This window comes from Caloenas nicobarica, chromosome 16 (genome assembly GCF_036013445.1).
Source record: "Caloenas nicobarica isolate bCalNic1 chromosome 16, bCalNic1.hap1, whole genome shotgun sequence".
Classification (NCBI taxonomy): domain Eukaryota; kingdom Metazoa; phylum Chordata; class Aves; order Columbiformes; family Columbidae; genus Caloenas; species Caloenas nicobarica.
The window spans coordinates 12,312,118-12,332,251 of NC_088260.1; the positions used below are offsets into that span (position 1 = coordinate 12,312,118).

Sequence of the window (20,134 nt, forward strand, 5' to 3'; positions counted from 1 at the left end):
CCTTTCTACACCTCTGTTATAGGTGATAAAAGGTGGAGGACACAGCTGTTTTCATTCTTCCATATCAGTTTATTTTTCTAATTGCTAGAAGGAAAACTCAGTTTATGTTGTAGTCTTTGTACTTGAATCATTCCCAGCTGTATGGATCGCACCTAGGGTCTGGTGATTAAACTTTCAACGTGTGATAGATACTTCTCTGAAATTCCATGGCTTTCCCAGTTTTGGATGTTTCACTAGAATTTTATTCTGTAATAAAATTGGAGTTATGGGAAGACTTCTAAGAGCACCAAAAATACCTTTCTGCTTTTCCATATAAATGCAAAATTCTTAAAAGTTGACACTAAGACATTTCAAATACAACATGAGACTTGTAAGTTTCCAAAGACATGGGAGGAGGAAGCGAGGTTGCTCCCATTCCGAACAACCCTGGACTTTGAAAGCCTCTTACATAATGGGACTTCTACGTCTTGTATGGCTCTATATGAAGCCCAACATAATTTAAATTATTGACACTTTTTTAGATGTGTTAGAATTCTGTACAGAGTGGGATCTACACAGCTTATGTGAAAGATAAAGAATAGCTCAAAGTGTTGTGTCAAAACACCCTTCTCCTCCATTTCTCCATTTTGCTTCTGCTTCAAGTAGTCACATTTGATTACCTATTTTTCGTCTTGAGCAGCAGAGAGATCACATTTACTGTAACAGTACACTGTACCACCAGTCCGAGCCCTTCACCCAATCCTTTTCCTCTTCTGTGGAAAATTAAAAGTTTTGGTTTCAATAACCAAAGCACCTTCCTAGAGCATATTCCACCTGCAGCGGCTGGAAACTGCTGTGTTTGCTATGGTGTGCAAATAAGGGCTGATCTGTATTATTGTCCATGTTTGGATATTACGTAGATAAACTGAGCTATCTTCAGCTAGAGAGCACAGATTCTGAAGGACGTCATGGCAGTGAATTAGGCTGTGGATACAGCGTGATGACCTGGAGTTAAAGACGAGCCTGTACAGTGCACACAAAAGGCTTAGCTGGTAATATAGAATTAGCCTGAGTGTGTTTTCCTGATCTGCGTGCTCACCTTTGGACTGCAATGTACACATACTTGAATGGCATATGGACTTTTTAGAGGCTAAATTGTGCTTGAGTTTCCTTACATGCTGGATTAAAAACTGTAAAAGATGGAGAAGGGACTAAACCTAATCCTGTTTCTATCAAACTTCAAAAACCAATTCATAGAGCAGCAGATTCATTACAAATATTTTGATTGCTCCCTGAAAGACAAACATGCATCTTTCTTCTTCATAGGGGCGCTGAAAGGAGCAATCTGTTGACTTCCATATGATGCTTTGACATCTGTAATTTGGTGGACCTGTGAAATGTTAGATGCCAGAGGTCTGACATACAAGGGGTTCTGCCCAGAAACTGAAGCATTAGATACCTCAGTTAGCTTAAGTGAACAGATGTTTCTCTCTTAGCTATCAGCAGCTGAGAGAAGTTCCTTGGGTGGCTGCATTTTAGCTTGAACTATATTCCCCCCTTTCTCCAGCTGTTGGCTGATTTTTTTGTTCCAGACATGAAGGAAGACAACAGTTTTGAGGGCATTGGGTTTTCCACAGCACCAGATCTTCTTCTAGCTCTGCCTTGCTGCTCCAGCTGGCCTTGCTGAGATCCCCTTGCTTTGACCTGCGGTGGCCCGTAAATTTTAAGTTCCTTCTTCGGTCAAGGTATAATCCTGAGGTGTAGATAAACCTCTCTCATTTCACTTTTGACTGAGGAGAATAGCCAAGGCTGTGTGCTGTAACCAGCAAGGGGAAATCTTACGAATTTGCTTGCAGTTATTTACCCTGATGCAGTTGTTTCCACATAAGCAACTCGCTCCCCACCACCCACCCGGACACGTACGTTCTCCTCAGCCCTAACGAAACCAGTTCTTTTGGCATAGTGCCTGTGTTTGGGGCTTCACTTTGACATGTCATAGCCTCACACATTGCTGTGAAGGTGTTGGAAAGACACCACAGCCTCTCTCAGAGCAGTGCTCTTTAAACTTTTCACTGATTACGGGCCTTTTAGCACTCAGCTGGCTTTTCCTAATGGATTTTTCCTTTTCATTTAGGCTATTTTTTTTGTTGCAGGCATTGCCAAAGTAAACAGTTGTGGATGGCTATTTGGAAAGCAGAGGAGAGAAGAAAGGGGCAGAGACTCAGAACTGGTCCAAATGTGTCCAGACAAGCACTATGTATCAGTTGATATGTGTTGAGGGCCAAGTGCTGTCCGAGTGAAAATCTCTGGGAAAAGAAGGCCATTTGTTGAGAGACAGGCACAAGAGACGACTGCAACGTCTTCTTTCAGACCAAAGATGCCCTGCCTGCATCCTCGAGACGATAGGGAAATCAGGGTAACAGCTTGGCATTAATCAGCCCCCTTCTGATTTACTTCCAAAGCCTTGAAGTGAGGGGAGGCGTCTGAGTAATTCGAAGTTTACAGAGTTCCAGCACATCAGTCCTTCACGGCTCTGAAGTAGATAATTTAAACTTCAGCCAGCTTGCTGTGTGGGAACCTATCAGGCACTATCTCAAAAGAAACTCCCTCTGTGCTGCTCCGGTCAGTGGAAACCCCACATCTCCGGAGATGTTCAGAATTTGGTTCAGGCCGATAAGCAATGTTCCCAGCTGGATAAGTGTGCCCGTTCTCTTTTGTCTAGGCCCTGAACGCACTGCAGATGTGTATCATGAATGTAATACATTTCTGGCCTGCATTTTTTAGTATCAGTCAAGCATGGCATGCAGCTCTAAAAAAAGCTGTCCTAGCTTTTACAGTTCCTTCTCTGATTCCTTGACACAAAGTATGAGAGGAAAAAAGTAGACCTTTTCTACATGAAGACCTTCTTTGCCTGTCCCATGCCTGTACTGATCTGGTCCTTAATTTGGCCAGCTGCTGAATGCCTGCTCTTCTGCTTCCTGTTCAGATTCATGGCGAGAGTTCAGACTTTTCCTCTTCAGCTGGTACTTGCCCCTTCCTTTTCATAAACCGACAGCAAACCATTCTCCTCCTCCCTCAGCCCTTCATGTAGAGCAAAGGTTGAGAATGAAAACAAAATTAGGATTTTTATATACCAAAGGATATAAGGATCTGTTTGCTTTAGGATTAAAAGGCTTTAAGGATCCTGTTCATAGCAGGATCCTCTTTTTAGGATTAAAGCATATAAGGATAGATTAGCTTTAGGATTAAAGCAAAATTAGGATTTTTAGATACCAAGTTGCTCTCCTCCTCCTTCAGCTGCTTCATATATGTTGTGATTTAACCCCAGACAGCAACTAAGCGCCACACAGCTACTCACTCACTCCTGCTTGGTGGGATGGAGGAGACAATCGGAAGGAAGGGTAAAAGTGAGAAAATTAATGGATTCAGATGAAGGCAGTTTAATAGGTAAAGCAAAAGCCATGTGCACAAGCAAAGCAAACCAAGGGATTCATTCCCCACTTGCCCTGGGCAGGCAGGTGTTCAGCATCTCCAGGACAGCAGCGTTCCACAACCAGTAACGGTTACTGGGGAAGACAAACACCATCACTCCAATAGCAGAAACATCCTTGTATCATCAACACTGTCTCCAGCACAAATCCAACCCGCAGCCCCATACTGGCTACTGTGGAGAAAACTGACTCTGCCCCAGCCAAACCCAGCACAGCAGTGCGGATTTTAGATGTCTTCTAAGTCTCATGCGGTGAGAACAATCTATTCCCTGTTGGTCTTCGTGTAACCTCAGCCATCCCTCTTTTTTTGCTGAAGTGAATGATCCTGGTCTGTTTAACCTTGCTTTTTTATTACGGTCTTTGATCATATTTGTTGTCCTTCTCTGTACCTTTGCAGTTCAGTTATATCCTTTCTGCGACTGGCTGCCCCAGGAACTTGCAGAGCTGAAGGCACAGGACACTGTGTGTGTACAGCAGTTTGAGTGGGATTTCTGCTTTACTCTCTTTCTCTCACTCTTAAGTCCTAACAGTTAATTTGATTTTTCAAAGGCGTTGTGTTGCTTTTATTCATGGAAATTCCTACAGTGGCTGTGAGATCTTTTGAATGTTACGTCCTAATTTGTCTTGTATCCTAAGGTTGTATCCTAGTTTAGAGGATGTGTTCGGCATAAGATTTTTGAAAATCTTTTTGGTGTCTTCCTATGAATTCCTTCTGACATTTTATTGGCCGGTCGCTCAACATTCTGGGTTCTTTCTGTAAGTCTTTGCAGGCAGTTTTAGTTTTCATTGTCCTGAATAATTTCATATCTTCTTACTGTATTGACTAAAGTTGACAGACTGATGCTCTGCATTCTTCCCTCTGAGGGTCTTTCACGTCCAATGAACCAGAGATCCAGACAGGTGTATCAGTATCATTGTGATGGTTACACAGACAAAAAGCCAACAATTTGCTCAGTAACACACATCAATTTTGGCAGGTTTAGAATTAGAGCTTAGATCTTACCTCTCCGCTCAACCCTTTTAGCATGCCTAGCATGCCTCCTTTATTTGCTTATTAAATAGGGAGCTGCTCTTCTGTATAACTGTAGACTTAATAACTGGCAATAGATGGTTTAGGAGGCTGAACTGGTGGATAGTGGCTGCACAGAAACCTGGAACAGCAGTTCCATTCCATTCCGGCCTGGCCTCAGGCGTGTGGGGTTATGCATTAATGCTCAGTGCCCCTCACTGCACAGGCACCCTGGGCTGGAGTTGTGTGTGATCCCCGGGCTGACCTGAACCGCTGTGTTCTCCAGCTGTGTAAAAGAAGAAAAAAACAGTTTCCGAGTTTCTCATTTGCACTGAGATTTCGCTTTCAGGTTTTCCTTTGCAATGACATCGGATAGAAACTTTTTTCCATTTTTATGTTTTAATCAAAAGGGAGTGCAGACTCTAAAATTGGGCCTTGGTTCTTACTCTTTGGTATTTAGAAAGCACATAAATCAACAAGTGTCAAGTGACAGGAAAGTAATTGTGGTGGAGGACCCTGCAGATGAGAACCTTGCAAATATAACAGAGGTCACCTTAAGTCCCGCTCCGTGATCAAGAAGCTGTAGACTACAAGAAAAGGTTTGTGTTGCCTGTATGAACCAGAGCCTCAGTGATCTAAGTTGTGTTAATTGAACAAAAGCGCGGTGTTCTGGGAAAATGAAGCCTGGCTTCTGCAGTTGGTGGAACAGAGCCACTTTCTACACGGAGGTGTTCTCAAGGGAGTTGTTGAAACATTTTCATTCACCTTCTTCCTTTTTGAATTTACTCTTCTCCCTTTTTGAATTCACCCTTCTCCCTTGCTTGTCTTTTTCCCCCCTCTAAATTCTCACTGCTTCTGACTGAAATTGTTGAGGTTTTGCCACCTCAGTGCAAAAATGCACTTGTAGAAAGAGTGTTGTATGTTCACTTGAGTACGTGAGAGGAGGAATGATTCTTTTAAATGGAAGCAACATGTCACCAGCTAAAAAGGCTCAACATAGAAAACAAATCAGCAATCTAAACTGCTATGAGAAGGACAAACAAGGGATGGGGGGAAGATGAGCAGCAGAGGGGTGTCCTGTCTCCCTCCGTCGTTCTGCTGCCATAGAGAACAGCGCGGATGTTGATGAGCAGGCCTGCTCTGAACCATGTGTTGTTTTCCACTTGGACTCCCTGTTATTTATGTCTAAAGTCACCCTGAGACCAGGTTTGAACGCTGCCTGTTCCCGTTCAGGTTTCTTTTCTCTCTCCTGTCCGCAGCTTGACAATCCAGTTGTGCACCAGTGTGTGTCATTGTGGCAGAACGGCTTCTCCACAGCTCCCAACTTCTGCACAGGGAACGAAATACAAGGGCAATTACTTTTAGCTCTGAAATGCCACTTAACGCAGCAGCCAGGAGAGTTGCTCACAGCACCTTTCTTTAGCACTTCTCTGGGCCATTACCCACTGGGATTAACAGCCTCCCCTTCCCCGCCGTGCGCACCTTACCCAGCACCCGCCTCCCTGGACTTGTCTTTTCCCCAGGCACTAATGAAATTACCACCAAAACTGATTACAAGCAGGGCTGGAGCACTTTGACCAGTGAACCCACACCTGTGCGCGTGGTTGACCTTTAATGATCCAGCTCCGTAGCTGTGTGCAGGTTAATTTGGTTTTTAAAACTTGTTCTGTGAGGAATCAGTAGTTTCATTTCCCATCAAAACGTGACCCCTGCTGGAAGCCCAGAGATGTGGCTTTGACTTTCTAACACATCAGAAAACCCTGGCACAGAGAATATCACGGATGTGATCGATGAGACACATCACAGGTGTCACTGAGTGCAGGAAATCACAAATAACTAAAAAGTGCTTGGCTTTAAAAGGCTTTTGAAAGTATTCACCCAACTGCAAAGTTAGAAAAATATTATTTTTTTTTTTCTCATCTGTGGGATTAGGTTTTACAGAACTGCTGGAACCCGTGACCTTTTTGCACAGTGGGGTGTGTTCCTTTTTTCAATTCATATTCTGGATATTGGAATCTGTTGGCAGGAAGTGCTCAGAAAACTCGAGGTAGCAGCAATACATTTCAGAATTTATACACATTTATACCACCGTTTGACATTTTCAAAATGGCATAATATTTAAATAAAAACAAAGAGAGTGTCAGGCTGGTAGGATTTTTTTTAAAACATATCAGTAATTTACTGTGTAAGGAAAATAAATTCCATCTGTGAAGGACCTGGGCCTGCTATAGTTGCCACGTGGGCTGAACCAGTTTTCTGCTGGCACGTCTGCGTCTTTTAAAAGGAACCAGCTGGAGCGAGTAGCCCTGCCTGGGAAGTCAGCTGATGTTGATGTGTAGCTGACAAATATTGCAGCAGCAGGTATTTCTGAAAGGAAACGTCTGTCAAACAGAAAAAGGTGCATGTGTGGCAGGATGGAAACCACGATCTGGGATGCAAAGGCAGAGGGGGTGGCCAGGAACCAGAGGGTTGGTAAAGAACTGAAAAGTGAGACCTGGCTTTGGGGAGTGGAGCAGCATTGGACAGCAGAGGCTGTTGTAGTATCCTCAGATCCATGTTAGAATTTAGTAATTAATGGTTCTGTAATTAACCAGTCTCTGGGCCGTGCGGGCATGATCTCTGTGAAACGAGAGAGGCAGCGAGTAAATTCTGGCAGGTGTTGCGGGACCACGAAAGGTATTCTTGTAGAAAGACTTCATAGTCAGTTCTAGCAGTTACAGTGCCTGTTTTTGGCTTTCCGGGAGGGGTGTGGATGTGAAGCATTTTGTGACTTAGTTTTGGGTTTTTTAATGGTATCATAATTCTGAAAGGCAGTTCTTACAGGCAAGAAGGCGAGTCTCAGCCAGCAGCAGCTGAGAGTGATCGCTGTTCAGAGGTGGCTTCTCACAGAAGCTGGTGTCATCTCGTTGAAGGTTTTGAAGAGCTATTAAAATAGCTCTGAGGTTTCTATATGCCCTGAAAGCCCCACGGGGCTGCTGCTTTGATACCCGGGAACAGTCAGTGGAACATAAACCACGGTCTGTCCACATCATCATTTGGTACAAGTGTTAAGGTTTGGCTTCAAAATAGGGAAGCGGAAGCAGCATAATTTTATAAATACAACATTGTTGCTAAAGACCAAAGGCTTCCTGGTTTGGGATCTCAGGGCTGTTCCTATTTCCACTGTAAACGGTGAGACACTGACCCTCAACCTGATGTTTACATTCCTGGCTTCTGATGCTTTCTCTGTGTGCTTGAAGTGTTTTCAGGTGGCCATGATGTTTTGCCAAAAATAGAAATGGCAGCTAGAAAAAGTAGTTTAATGTCAGCCTAATCTTTAAAAACTTCTTCCTTTGGTGGTATTAAAGAGACCATGACCACAGTACTGAACCCGTTTGTCATAAGTATTACATTATCGTTACAAATCAACCGAGATTCTAGTGTTTCTATTAAATTCTTCCTTACAGTCCTCAAGGAACAGAACATTTAATGGGTAGGTTTTGTCTTTAAAGCCAATGAATTAGGCACAAAGTAATGTCCATTTAGAAGCATTGCTCCGCAGTAATTCCATCCACTCACAGCCCTCACAGTGGAAGGCTGCAGTGTGACTATTCTGGGAGAACTTGTACAAGCCAGTTGTACAGTGTCGTTTAGTAAGAATCTACCAATAGTAAAGTGAACTAGAAGATAACAAGCTTGAAAGTTTACAAAGAACTAAAAGGGAAAAATCTTAGGGACTATCTTTGAAACTATGTAGTTTTAAGTTTAGAAATAAGATGCACTGAAATTAGTGGGCTTAGAAATAGCAACTACTGAGGAAATCCAAGTGGCCATTAAACCAGCCCTGGAGCTGAGAGGCAATTCCTTGGTCCCGTGACAGGAGCTGTGACTGGACACAAGCGTGGGCTCCATCTCTTCATGGAAAATGAATGATTTTTTGGACACGTTGCGAGCCAGCGAGTGACGAAGATCCATTCTAAAAGCATTTTGGGTTTGCAGAACCTCTCTCAGCTGACTTTGACAGTCAGCACCGCTGGAAGCAGATGACTGTCAGCCGGTGGTGCAGGTACAGCTGCAAAGAAAGGCCGGGGCAGGGGCTGTAGTCTGCTTTTGCTTTTTCTTGTTTCAGAGTAGAGCAAGGGATACACTATCTGCAATGTACTTAGGGATGTCACAGATTTGTCACTTCTTTAAGTACAGAAAAGTACATATTACCTGAAGACTCTGTTTTAAGTTTCTCCAGAGCTATTCGTATGGGAGCTGAATGCAAACTAGACCTCTGGTCTTGTTAAGGTATAGCACTGGGAAAGGCCTTGGAGTCTAGTTGTTCATTTAGCATTTTTTTGCACATCTGCTGAACACAGAATGTCTGGGTTGGAAGGGACCTCCTGAAGTCCAGCAATCCAACCGTAAGTCCATCAGGCTGCCCAAGGACGTGTCTGGTCACGTCTTCAGCTCGACCAGGCTGGGGATTCACACCCCAGAGCCCAGGTCTGGTTTTGTGTTCCGCTGGCACAAGGACACAAGACTCTCATATGCCATTGAAATCTCTTACAGACTTACCCGCTGCATACAGAGAAATTTCGTCTGTAATTGATGAAGCTCTGGGGATTGGAGTTGCTGGTGCGAAGCAGCTACTGCCCATGTGTCACCAGCTCATCCCAGGTTGCTCCCACCCACCCCCTGGGGCAGAATTTGAAATCTCTTCATCTCGACATTTACCTCAGTGGCACCAAATTTCCTCTCACAACAGACATGATATGAAATACAATGACTATTCTGTTTTGCTTTGATTTTAAGGAAATGTGCCGTCGCAGTGCGAACTTGTATAGATTTTCACAAGTCTCATGAGCCTGAGGTGGAGTCTGGTGAAGCACACGGAGCGGGCGGCGCTGGGAACTCGGGGAAGGCAGCACTGAGGGTCTCGGATGTAAATAACTCTTAAACAGCCTTGACATTCATTTCAGTTCTATTCATCTCTCATGGAATCTATACCTTGTAACGCAAGCCCTCCTTCTTTAGGAGTTCTACAACTCTAAACACTCACAAGAATAAAACTCCACCAACAGTTTCAGTAATTCAATAATTTATTCATCTAAAAAAGTGTGTAAAAGTATATAGCTCTCATCCACAAGGTATATATGAATGACATTTAAAATGGAGGTCTTTATTATTATTGTTTCTTTTTATCAAAGTCTTTTTTTAGTGTATTGTACCAGCGATATACTGTAGATTTAAAATGAACTTCACATTTTTTTTTTCGTTTGTTTTCTTTCAAATTGTCGGCTATATATAAAAGAAGCTCACTGCAAAATGCTCAGAGAAAAAAACAAAAACAAAAAGAAATTCAGAACTCCCCAGAAATGTACAGCCTTTACATTTAAAAAAGGTTCTGAAATATACATACAAGCATGCTGGACATTCCCCACCCCCTCCCGCTCCCTTCAGCTCAAACAACTGTAATAATAATTCCGATTTAGGCATGAATTTCCAAAGTTAGAAATTAAAAAAAAAATAAAATAACTTTCTTCACTCTGTAGGAAAGCCAGGGCTTGTACATTTCAGATTAATTCAGTAAAAAACTCACAAGTAAAATAATGCATATTTAAGGGAAATATTATACAGAACTTTTCACACTGAAGTACATAAGATTTTTCTTTAAAATCTATTGCCATTCATTTATTTTGCACAAAAACGTATAAATATGTCACCAGCTTCTCTTAACTTAAAAAAATTAAATAAAAGACACCAGATGAAAACTACTCCTTGCTGCCCTTTTTTTTATTTTTAATTTTTGCTTAGAACCAGGTTTCTGGGGAAGAAAAACCCCTGGATAAAAACGGCCCATTTAAAAAGAATAACCAAAATAATAATCCAAAGTTCAGATGAATCCTGGGAACAAATAACCCCCAAATGGTAAAAGATTACAAATGTCTACTTTACATTTTTTTCCTCCCCAAGTTAAATTTTTTTATACAAGTTTACAATCTTCATCTTTTTATGCTCTTCAAAAGGCCTTGAGAATTTTCTTTTCTGATTAAGAAAAAATAGTACTGCAATATTTTTAAAGTCAATTTTACACTGTACACATTAGATACAAATGGTTTGCTATCAGATTTTTTTTTTTTAACCTATACATTGCAAAGAGGAGACCCACACGGGGGGTTTGGTGCAGAGAAGGAGAAAATCCATTTACAGGTTACTTCACCTTCTCATTACACAGCAATTCTTTTTTTATTATTTTTTATTTTATATAATTTGTTTTAAATGTTACATTATCTCAAGAAAAATACTTTTTAAAACCATAGATTTTTTTTTTTTTTTTCAACCAGAACATGAAAGTCTTTTGGAAGAACTTTAAAATTTGTTGTTTTTTTCTCCACAGATAGACGAGTAGGTCACACAGCCCGATCAAAGTGCCCGACCCCTCCGCAGGCAGCCCCTGCCCGCTGCACAGTGCAACCACACACTACAAAACGGAGTTTAAATATAAACCCCTTGAAGCCTGGAATGAAGGAGTCATAAAAATACTTCAATTAGCCATTAACCTTTACAATGGCAATCATTTTACTAAACAAAGTAACTTTGCCACCACAGTGGTATAACTTCAAGTACTAATTTAATGATATAATTTTTAAAAATTATTTCTTTGAAATAATATTCCTATAGTCAGAAAAAATACACCAGATTTGTAACTGATTTAGTGTAAACAAAAACCATCTTTTTGGATATGTACATGGACGAGTCTGCCCAGAATTAAAGGGCGACTTGGGTTTCAGTAAATACTTTTCTAGCGCCGCTAAGTTTCCTGGAAATATATTTCAATCATAGCTCTACAATAGATTAATTTACCACTTTCCTGTGCCCTTCCATTGGGCTTTAAAGTTTTTTTCCTCCCTACCTCTCTCTCACTCTTCTCCCCCTAGGTAGTGTTGTCCTTCATCAAACACTGGCCAGGTCTTGCTGGAACCCTAAACCACAGGGACATCCTGACCAGCACACGATTCCCTTCCCAGCTTGGACTTAATGATTGTTATGAGCTTCATTTTTTGATTTCTAGGTCAGAAGAGTGAGAGGTACGTAGATAAATAACCCTACGGTAGGACGGAGCTGGATTTTGCAGATATTCTACTGTTCCTGGTCCTTTATAATTTAATCCCTCCCCCCCCCAAACCTAAAAATAAATAAAGTATCTCCAGACCATTCATATCTACATGGACAGGTAACAAATGCATGCATTCATCCCAATCCACTCTGACAGGAACTCCAGGTAGACAGAAACTCCAATATTTATATGAGACTACAACTGTGTGGTTGGGTTTTTTTTCTCCTGCAAAGTCCCAGTTTATGATGATCAAACAACAAAGTAAGTTTTGGACAACCCAGACTGGTCACTACAAGGTGTTTTTACTTGCGGAGTGGAAACTGCTCTTGGTTGTGTATCAGAGTTCCTAATGCGAAAAGATAACTGTAGTCTTCTTAAAAAATATATATATTAAAAAAAAAAAAGTCATCACACTGACCAGTAGTTACTGGGTCACCAAACTAACACTGGCTTGAGGTTACTCTTGTGTTCGCTGTTCTTGGATGGTCTCAGATTTTAGACTGAAGCTGCCAGAGATGTCAATGGGTAATTTAGTTTTGAACACTGCAGAATTCACATGTGCTTTTGGAGGAACACAAGCACAGCACAGGACTGGTCTGAAGAGAAGCAAAACTGTGATCTTTGCAGACTGTGGCACGTTTCTCAGGTCGAGGGGAGAATAAGCCAGAAGAACAAGTGCTTTTCTATGGGTTACAGTATATTCATGATGGCGTTGTACAACTGAGTGAGCACCACGAAGTGGACAGGAAGGCAGGAGCTGCGATCCTGAGTGGCAGGGTTACACGTGAGCCAGGACAGTGCATTGTACTGCTCCAAAACAAACCTGCAGAGAGAAATGAAACTGCCCTTGGTTACTCCTTCTCTTTTCTAGGCTTACTTAAACGTATCTCTGGTCTGTCCTAGAAGCACAATGTCACGAGGACCACCCGGCCGCATTAACGCTGGCACCAATTTTTAGTTTTAATATGCTTGAACTTGAATAAAGCTACTTCAGCGTAGGCCCTCCCCATCGGCAGTCAAGATTATGGAATCACACAGGTTCAAATACCACTGTGTTCAAAGCCCGAAGTCTCGAACCGCTCTAGGGATGGAGGTTCCACAGCCTCTCTGGGCAACCTGGGCCAGTGTTGGATCACCCTTGTGTGATTCTGTCTCTGATGAGAATTCCTCAGGTCACAACTGGTGACTGTTGCACCTCGTTCTTTCCCTGTGCATTGCACCGTCCTTTTACTCCAAGACAGCAGTGCCCCAGGACACTGTGACAGCTCAGGCCTCTAAGAGGATGCAAATTAAGATCTGGTGGAATAATAAAGACACCACCAATTTTCATAGATTAGGTTACTCTTCATGTTTCCTGCTGATACTCTCTGCTTGGTTCAGCGTACCTGTTTGTTCCCTGGTGTGTTCCACCCTGTATATGCTGTCTCATAAACCAGATCTTTTTTCAGGCCCCAGCAGGTGGGATGGAAGCAAACAGTCCTCTAGCTGTCTTGAACAATACAATACCCAACCCTGTATTAACTCAGGAAGAATGTCTCCTTTGTATCCCAAACCCTAAGATACTGTCATCAGAGACTACTTTTATCTCCTAGAAATCAGTTTGGTTTGGTGAGTACAAATAATTATTGAACCAGTCCAGATGAGACACCACCAGGTAAACAGAACAATTTCTGGGAGGCAAACCGAAGTGTCTGCTGGAAAAGGCAAAGCTGTTTTTACATCTCCTTTCCATAGTTCTGTATGGAAAACTGATGAAGTAACCCTCAAAGTCCTGCTCTTTGGTGGGGGAGGCAGCAGCTATCGTAAGAATTGCCCACTGCACTGAGACATGTAGGGCAGAGTAGAGTTAGCAGCTGTTGGTAAAGCTAAGGAATAATTTTGCCAGGTTGAAGAGAAAAGGTCTTAGGCCTTAGGGAGGAAATGCAAAAAAACAAAAGGCGTTACCTCAAAACATCTGATGTGGTTTTAGAGTCAAGGGGGTGAGGAACTCGCTGAGAATTTCTGGCAGGTAGAAGCTCATCTGTCTGCGCTACAGAGATGTGGTGATGTAATGAGGCCTGTGTAAAGGAAAAAAGCACCAATTAACTCTTCATACAGCAAGGACTTCTAAAGATCCACAGTGAACAAACACATCCTAAATTGTCTCAGGACAACGCAGCAAGTTGGCAATTCTTTGCTGAACCCACCATGACCACGTGTATTTCCAAGTTCCATAATGATCACAGTTATGAATAAGCTGACTTCTCTTTCTGACTGGAATCAAGGATCATTAAACAAGAGTGCGGAATTCCGTCCTTCATGTTAGTCAGGGCACAAGTGGTGAGAGGAAACACTCGGAGGCGTCAGTGCTCCTTCTGGTGTTTCGTAACAAACCATCCCGAGCCGGAGCCCCATGGCAGAGCACCCGCCGAGTGGGGTGTCCGGCCAGAACAGCTCCCGCAGCCTTTGTCCTGCTCTGCCCGTGCACTTCCCCGGCCTCAAATGGTTCCGGAGCAAGGCCTGTGTGTTCGTTTGTAAAGGAGCAGGACAGGGATTTCACATCAATCATGTGCTGGGGGTAGAGCAGCCACATGAGCCTTTCAGTGGGCAGCCTAATCCGCCACACAGCTCCCGAGGCAAAACCTCTAATTCGCACTCCTCTAATTATGGCCCACGCGTTAGAGGTGAAATACTTTTGCTCAAAAATACTTAATCCAAAACAGACAAAGCTGATTGCAATCCCTACGCCTCCCATGCCATACAGGTTTTCTAATTGCAGCGCCATGCAGCACAAAGGAGACGGCACTCTGCTCCCTGAACGGTGTGCAAGTCACTGCATGAATTCAGCCTCTTCCTTTTATTAAAAATTGTCCAAACCAAAACAGTGTGTTCCGAGTGAAATTAAACATTTAATTCAGCCTAGGTCTGAGAGAGCAATTGTGTTGGGCTGGGGAGTGGCGGTGTAGGGAAGGGTGGTGGCTCCTTCTCTCTAGTACAAACCTAGGACAAGCTTATGGAAGGAATTCATAAAGTTGCCTGGAGCTCTGCTGACTGTTTTTACTGCTGGAACTGAAACATAGTCTTTGGACTACTCATTCACCAAAAAAAAAAAAAAAAAAAAAATAGTTTCAAGTGTAGCATACAACTTCATCTATAGCTCCAAAAACATGGTGGTGCATTTTTCGTACTGTGTTGAGATCTCCATTGTGTAGGTTTACAGAAAAGCACATAATTCAGGGAAATTACCCGTGAGAAGTGCAGACTGTGAGGAATAAGGTTCAGTACTTTGCCGGCAGAGGTGCCTGCCAGGCTGACCACAAGTCATCGGTAACTTCAGTCCTGAAATCGCGTACTTTGCATAAGGAACAAATTGAGAAATACTGAACACCTTCACTCTGATAATCACCTGATAGACATGGATGAGAAAATCTAGCAAAAGGACTTGCAAAAAATGTTTGTTCTTTAAGCTGAAAATGGATAAAGTTAGTGATACAATCTTTATTATTCTGTATTGTTTGTTTGTTAAATTGTGTGTTAAATAGTTGTGTGATGCTATTCAAGGCAGATTTTTCACCACCTTTCCATGCTCACTAGTTCAGAGTTTTTTCATTCATTCAAAATAGAAGCTGCACGACACTCTACAGGGATCACTGAATCTAGTGGGTGAACCAGTTCTGCTGTACACATCTTGTGAACACCAGCGGGTCTGGAATGGAAGGCAGTGGGTTCACTCTCACAGTACAGACTCTACTGGGCAACTGTCCCAAGTGCGGAAATGGAGATGGATTGGAAATTCTCTCTAATTTGTCATCTCTGTGTCACAACTGGATTATGGCAGAATAGAAGGTGTGTCCCTCCTTTGGCTGACTGAAAATGAAAACTGGGATGTTCCTGTAACACCAGGTACAGCTCTGATGATTCTTTATTTAGAAGCTGCCTAACTATTCCATTTTCAGGTAAGGGCTTTAGGGACAGAGAATTAAGTTTTAATAGCCAGGTATCTTAAGTAAATTTAAACCTAAAATTGCATTTCTGTTTCCAGTACTGTCACAGTTGTGGGTAACATGCAAAGCCAACGTTTTCACAGAAAATTCATAGGCTATAAATGGAGTTCTCCTTCCCGTGTGAATGGATACCAAAACAGACCTTGAGGAAGAGGGGACACTGGTTTTGTGCCTGAGGACAGGATGACCAGAACCACTTAGGAAGATTCTCAGCTTTGGCAGTTGATACGAAGTATCCAAGAGCAAGAGGCTGCTGCTTCAGTTCTTCAGGGGCTTCTCTAGAAAGGAGACGTTCCCCTTGGCTCTGAAAGAACAGTTGAAAAGCAGGTTTGTTATGTCATCACATCCCGCAGCAGGATGACCATGAGCCAGCACAGGGCCCTTGTGGCCAGGAAGACCAATGGGACCTGGGGTGGGTTAGAAGGGGGGTGGTCAGTAGGTCAGAGAGGTTCTCCTGCCCCTCTGCTCTGCCCTGGTGAGACCTCATCTGGAATATTGTGTCCAGTTCTGGGCCCCTCAGCTCCAGCAGGACAGGGAACTGCTGGAGAGAGTCCAGCGCAGCCACGAAGATGATGGAGGGAGTGGAGCATCTCCCATGTGAGGAAAGGCTGAGGGAGCTGGGGCTCTTGAGCTGGAGAAGAGGAGACTGAGGGGTGATTCATTCATGGGGATCAATATGGAAAGGGGGAGTGTCAGGAGGATGGAGCCAGGCTCTTCTGGGTGACAACCAGTGATAGGACAAGGGGCAATGGGTGCAAACTGGAACACAGGAGGTTCCACTTAAATACGAGAAGAAACTTCTTCATGGTGAGGGTGCCAGAGCCTGGCCCAGGCTGCCCAGGGAGGCTTTGGAGTCTCCTCCTCTGCAGACATTCCAACCCGCCTGGACACCTTCCTGTGTAACCTCATCTGGGTGTTCCTGCTCCGGCGAGGGGATTGGACTGGATGAGTTTTCGAGGTCCCATCCAATCCCTAACATTCTATTATTCTGTGAACATTAATTTTACTAATTACTCAGTATTTAATCCAGTTCTGTCTTGTTATTAATGAGCTACCCTTAGTCATCCATGAATCTTAGTCAAAGTTGTTTAATCCTTCCTTTTTGCCCTGCGAGCTGGGTTCTCCAGGCTGATGTTCCAGAATCGCTTATAGATCCTCAAACAGCAATGGCAGCCTCCAAAATGGAACCGAGTACATGAGGAATCTGATGCTACAGCGCAACTTAAAAGGCACAGAGCTGTGGCCATGGACCCGAACAGCTGCTGTGTGTGTGCAGAGAGCAGACCAGCGTGGAATTCAAATTGGTAAAGCCTCATAGGCTTTTCCTGTCCATATCAAACCCAGCAGTTTGCCCTGCGGATCTGCCTGACCGCCGCTAGCGGAAGGCTGCGTTGCACACTCAAATATGGAAGAACAGGAAGTATCTGCACCTTTGTAAGTTTGGTTGTGTTTGCTTTTGCAGTTAGTTACATTGATAGCTCAGGAAAAAATAAAGCTATGCTTGCTATTCCTTGCTATGGTCACTTGTTCTGCTTTTCAATTTATATCACTTATTTATTTATATACTGTATTTTTGCAGTATTAGTTACTCATATTCTTATATATGGAACAAAGAGTTATTTGGAGAGGAGAGAGTTAAACAACAAGAAACCAGCTGTGAACCTCATTTCATCAGACTTGGAGTTGCTGCCTGTCAGTATATATGTTGGTGATTTTACTTCTGTACAATAAAACCTAGCTGAACTCCTCATACCTGAGGCGGTTGGATAGGAGCACTTGGGGTGAGCTTGCCTACCTCATCCTGAGTGTGTATATATAATATATGTATCCTTATCTATCATGGACCACATTAGCCAACCTACAAGGGTCTCCTTACGCATCAGAAAGGGTGACTGTCATTCTAAAGTATGTTCCTATTTTAAATGCATTTGGGTTTTTTGGAAACATATTTTATTATTTTCCTTTACTTTTGTACCATAGAGGGAAGACCCAAATGATGCCTGTGAAGTAGTTCATTTAATCTCTACACATCTTAAGTCAATAGGTTGGCGGGGGCGGGCCGGGAAAGATTACAAAAGATTCTACTGCACAGAGAGCGGCTTAATCACAAGGCCTGCCCTCCTAATCCTGCACACAAGCCTTTCTCCAGCAGTAATATCTTGATGAGCAATCAAAGCATGTTACCCACTCCATAAAACTGGAAGAGGCGGCAGCTCACCTGGCTGCGGGCGCTCCAACAGCAAACCTGAACCTGCTGCTGAACCATCGGGGCTGGCGCTGCGGAGCCGCAGCCATCAATTACGGGTTACATGGGCAAAGGCTTGACCTTCCCCGACCCACAAGGTAATGATCACACGCTGTTGCTTTTTTAAAACCAAAAATTACACATCAATTACTAGGCCCTTGTTAATGGTTAAACTGAATTACTCTGACAGGTTCATCTAGAAATGGCTTGTCCAGGCCTCCAAGCGCTTTGGTCATTAACCTTCCAGTACTGTTCTTAAGCCACTTGGATGGAGTCCATTGAGAGTGAGTTCTGTGAACGCATTATTACTAAAAGTGGTACAGAATAGAGGTTGTTGAATGAACTAAATAAAAAACTGTAATGAGTGATGAGCTGTGATTTATGGCTGGAGGGCTTAGTAACAGAATTCAAAGCTTTCAATTTGCCCACATACTAGTTTGAAATAACCAAGTGACAGTAACGTGCAATCACGTACCCTTTGAAAAGCAGGTTGGAGTATTAACGTAAGGTAAGGTGGTTGTGTACTGAGATCACAAAATACAGCATTAGCATTTTTGTGGCTGACGCAGAAGTAATTTTTCACTCACAGACTGTATTAAGTTGAGCACTGAAGCGTTTGGGCAGAGGCTGCAAGGAAAATACAGGCAGGACTTTTTTCCTTCCAGGTGGTGAAACTACCCATCATGTAGTCAGTCATTTTCAGGGACTGAGAGTTATTTTCCTGAGAACTCTCCTCTACTTGTAGAAAAGCGCAGGGCTTTGTTACACAGCTCGAGTAGTGTCATTCACAGGCACATGTCAGCTGTGCGTACACCTCCACTAAGTGTCTGTTCTGTCCTTCCTTTCACACCAATTCTATAGTTTCTCTTAAGACTGTTTAAAGCCACTAGTGATAGTCACAGATCCAGATCCAGTTACTTAAATCATTACAGATCACTGCACCAGATCTTTTAAATCTATGGGGTTATCTGTTTCTTGAGGAAAAGTTAGCCTGTTTCCTTAATAAAGTACTGTATTATTTAGTGAAGAAGGAATATGCTACTGCTTTAAATGTACCATTTCTAGAATAAAGATTCTCCACAGGAAATTATGAAGTGTCAACCTTCTACATAATTGTGATGGAACCATTTTAAGAGTACAGCAAAGTCTCTTGCACAGTTGAATGAGTAAAAGAGTTCCATCAAACATGATCCAAATTCTGCCAAAGCTGATTCAAAAAAATACCTTGAATTACCAAAAATAAGTAAGTAATTGTAAGTCATCACTGGAGTTGGAACCAGCTTTATAAAATCCACTTCAAACAAAAGTAACTTACAAACGCTATGTGCTCTGGGCTAATTTTTACTTAGAAAACAACATTTGCATAAACATCCAGCACCTGCGGAGTTTCCATGGGTAGGGTTTTATTATTAGGAGAATTATCACTGTTTGTGCCTCCCCTAGAAACTCATGCGAACTGAGCTGCCTGATCTCCCTTTCTCTCAAAGACTTGTCACCTCATGCCAGGGACATTCCATGTGATTTTCCAGAAAAAAAGTGGATAAGGACAGGTTAAATTTATACAGGGTGATTAGATATGGCTCTGCCACACAAAAATAAAGCTTCTCTCTCCTCCCTCTCTCTTATCTTCTACACTAACAATTAACTCCAGAGATGTAAACAGTCAAGGCAGAGGCATCTTCTACAATAGGATTTAACCAGCACCTTCAATTTTCATGTTAATTTCTGCTTGCTGTTGATCTAATTATGTTTGAGAATCTACAGGAAAAAATATTTTATTGGAGGATTTAGGTGTTTTTTTTGTGTTCAAGCAGTACATGTGCTGAGGTGCTGCAGCCTTACCCTGCTGGGCTGGAAGTGGGGTCCCACGCCAATGCCAGAGGGTGAGCCAGGGGAAGGAACGGGGGAAGAATTTGGCGAAGAGTGCAGATTCCCTGTTATTAAAATTCTAATGTCATTGTCCATGTCATCTGGGAATGGGAGGTCAAACATGTCATCTGAAAAGGAAAAGAAAGAAAAATAATTTCCAATGTGCTGCACTCATTTTTGTCAAGAAATGTTTGTAATTTATTACCATTTCCCATTGATTTATTATCATTCCTTTTTTTTCCTTACATACCCTTGAGATAGATGCAAGCACAGATAAACACTTTACTGTTTAATCGTTCTAAGTACCTTTGGCTGTAACCACACAGACTTGAAAGGAAAAGCTGGCAGACATCTATTAAAATCATGAATTTTAACAACGGTCACAGAGTGAACAGGAATCCTGTCATACCAGCTTAATAAAAATCCAAACTGAACTTTGTCACAGGGAAAATGACAGCTCTCTGCAGTCAGTCC

General features: G+C 42.6%; 1 protein-coding gene across 1 annotated transcript in view; it reads right to left on the reverse strand.

Moving 5' to 3' along the window:
• Positions 1 to 9,570: 9,570 nt before the first annotated feature.
• MED13L (mediator complex subunit 13L) overlaps positions 9,571 to 20,134 on the reverse strand; it is a 187,022-nt gene continuing 176,458 nt past the window's right edge. The window contains exons 28-31 of the mRNA XM_065646184.1: positions 19,634 to 19,788; positions 15,689 to 15,850; positions 13,508 to 13,620; positions 9,571 to 12,386 (exon numbers count right to left, since the gene is read on the reverse strand). Of these exons, the coding sequence (XP_065502256.1) occupies positions 12,254 to 12,386; positions 13,508 to 13,620; positions 15,689 to 15,850; positions 19,634 to 19,788 (563 nt within the window). The 3' untranslated portion in view covers positions 9,571 to 12,253. The remainder of the gene's footprint in view (positions 12,387 to 13,507; positions 13,621 to 15,688; positions 15,851 to 19,633; positions 19,789 to 20,134) is intronic.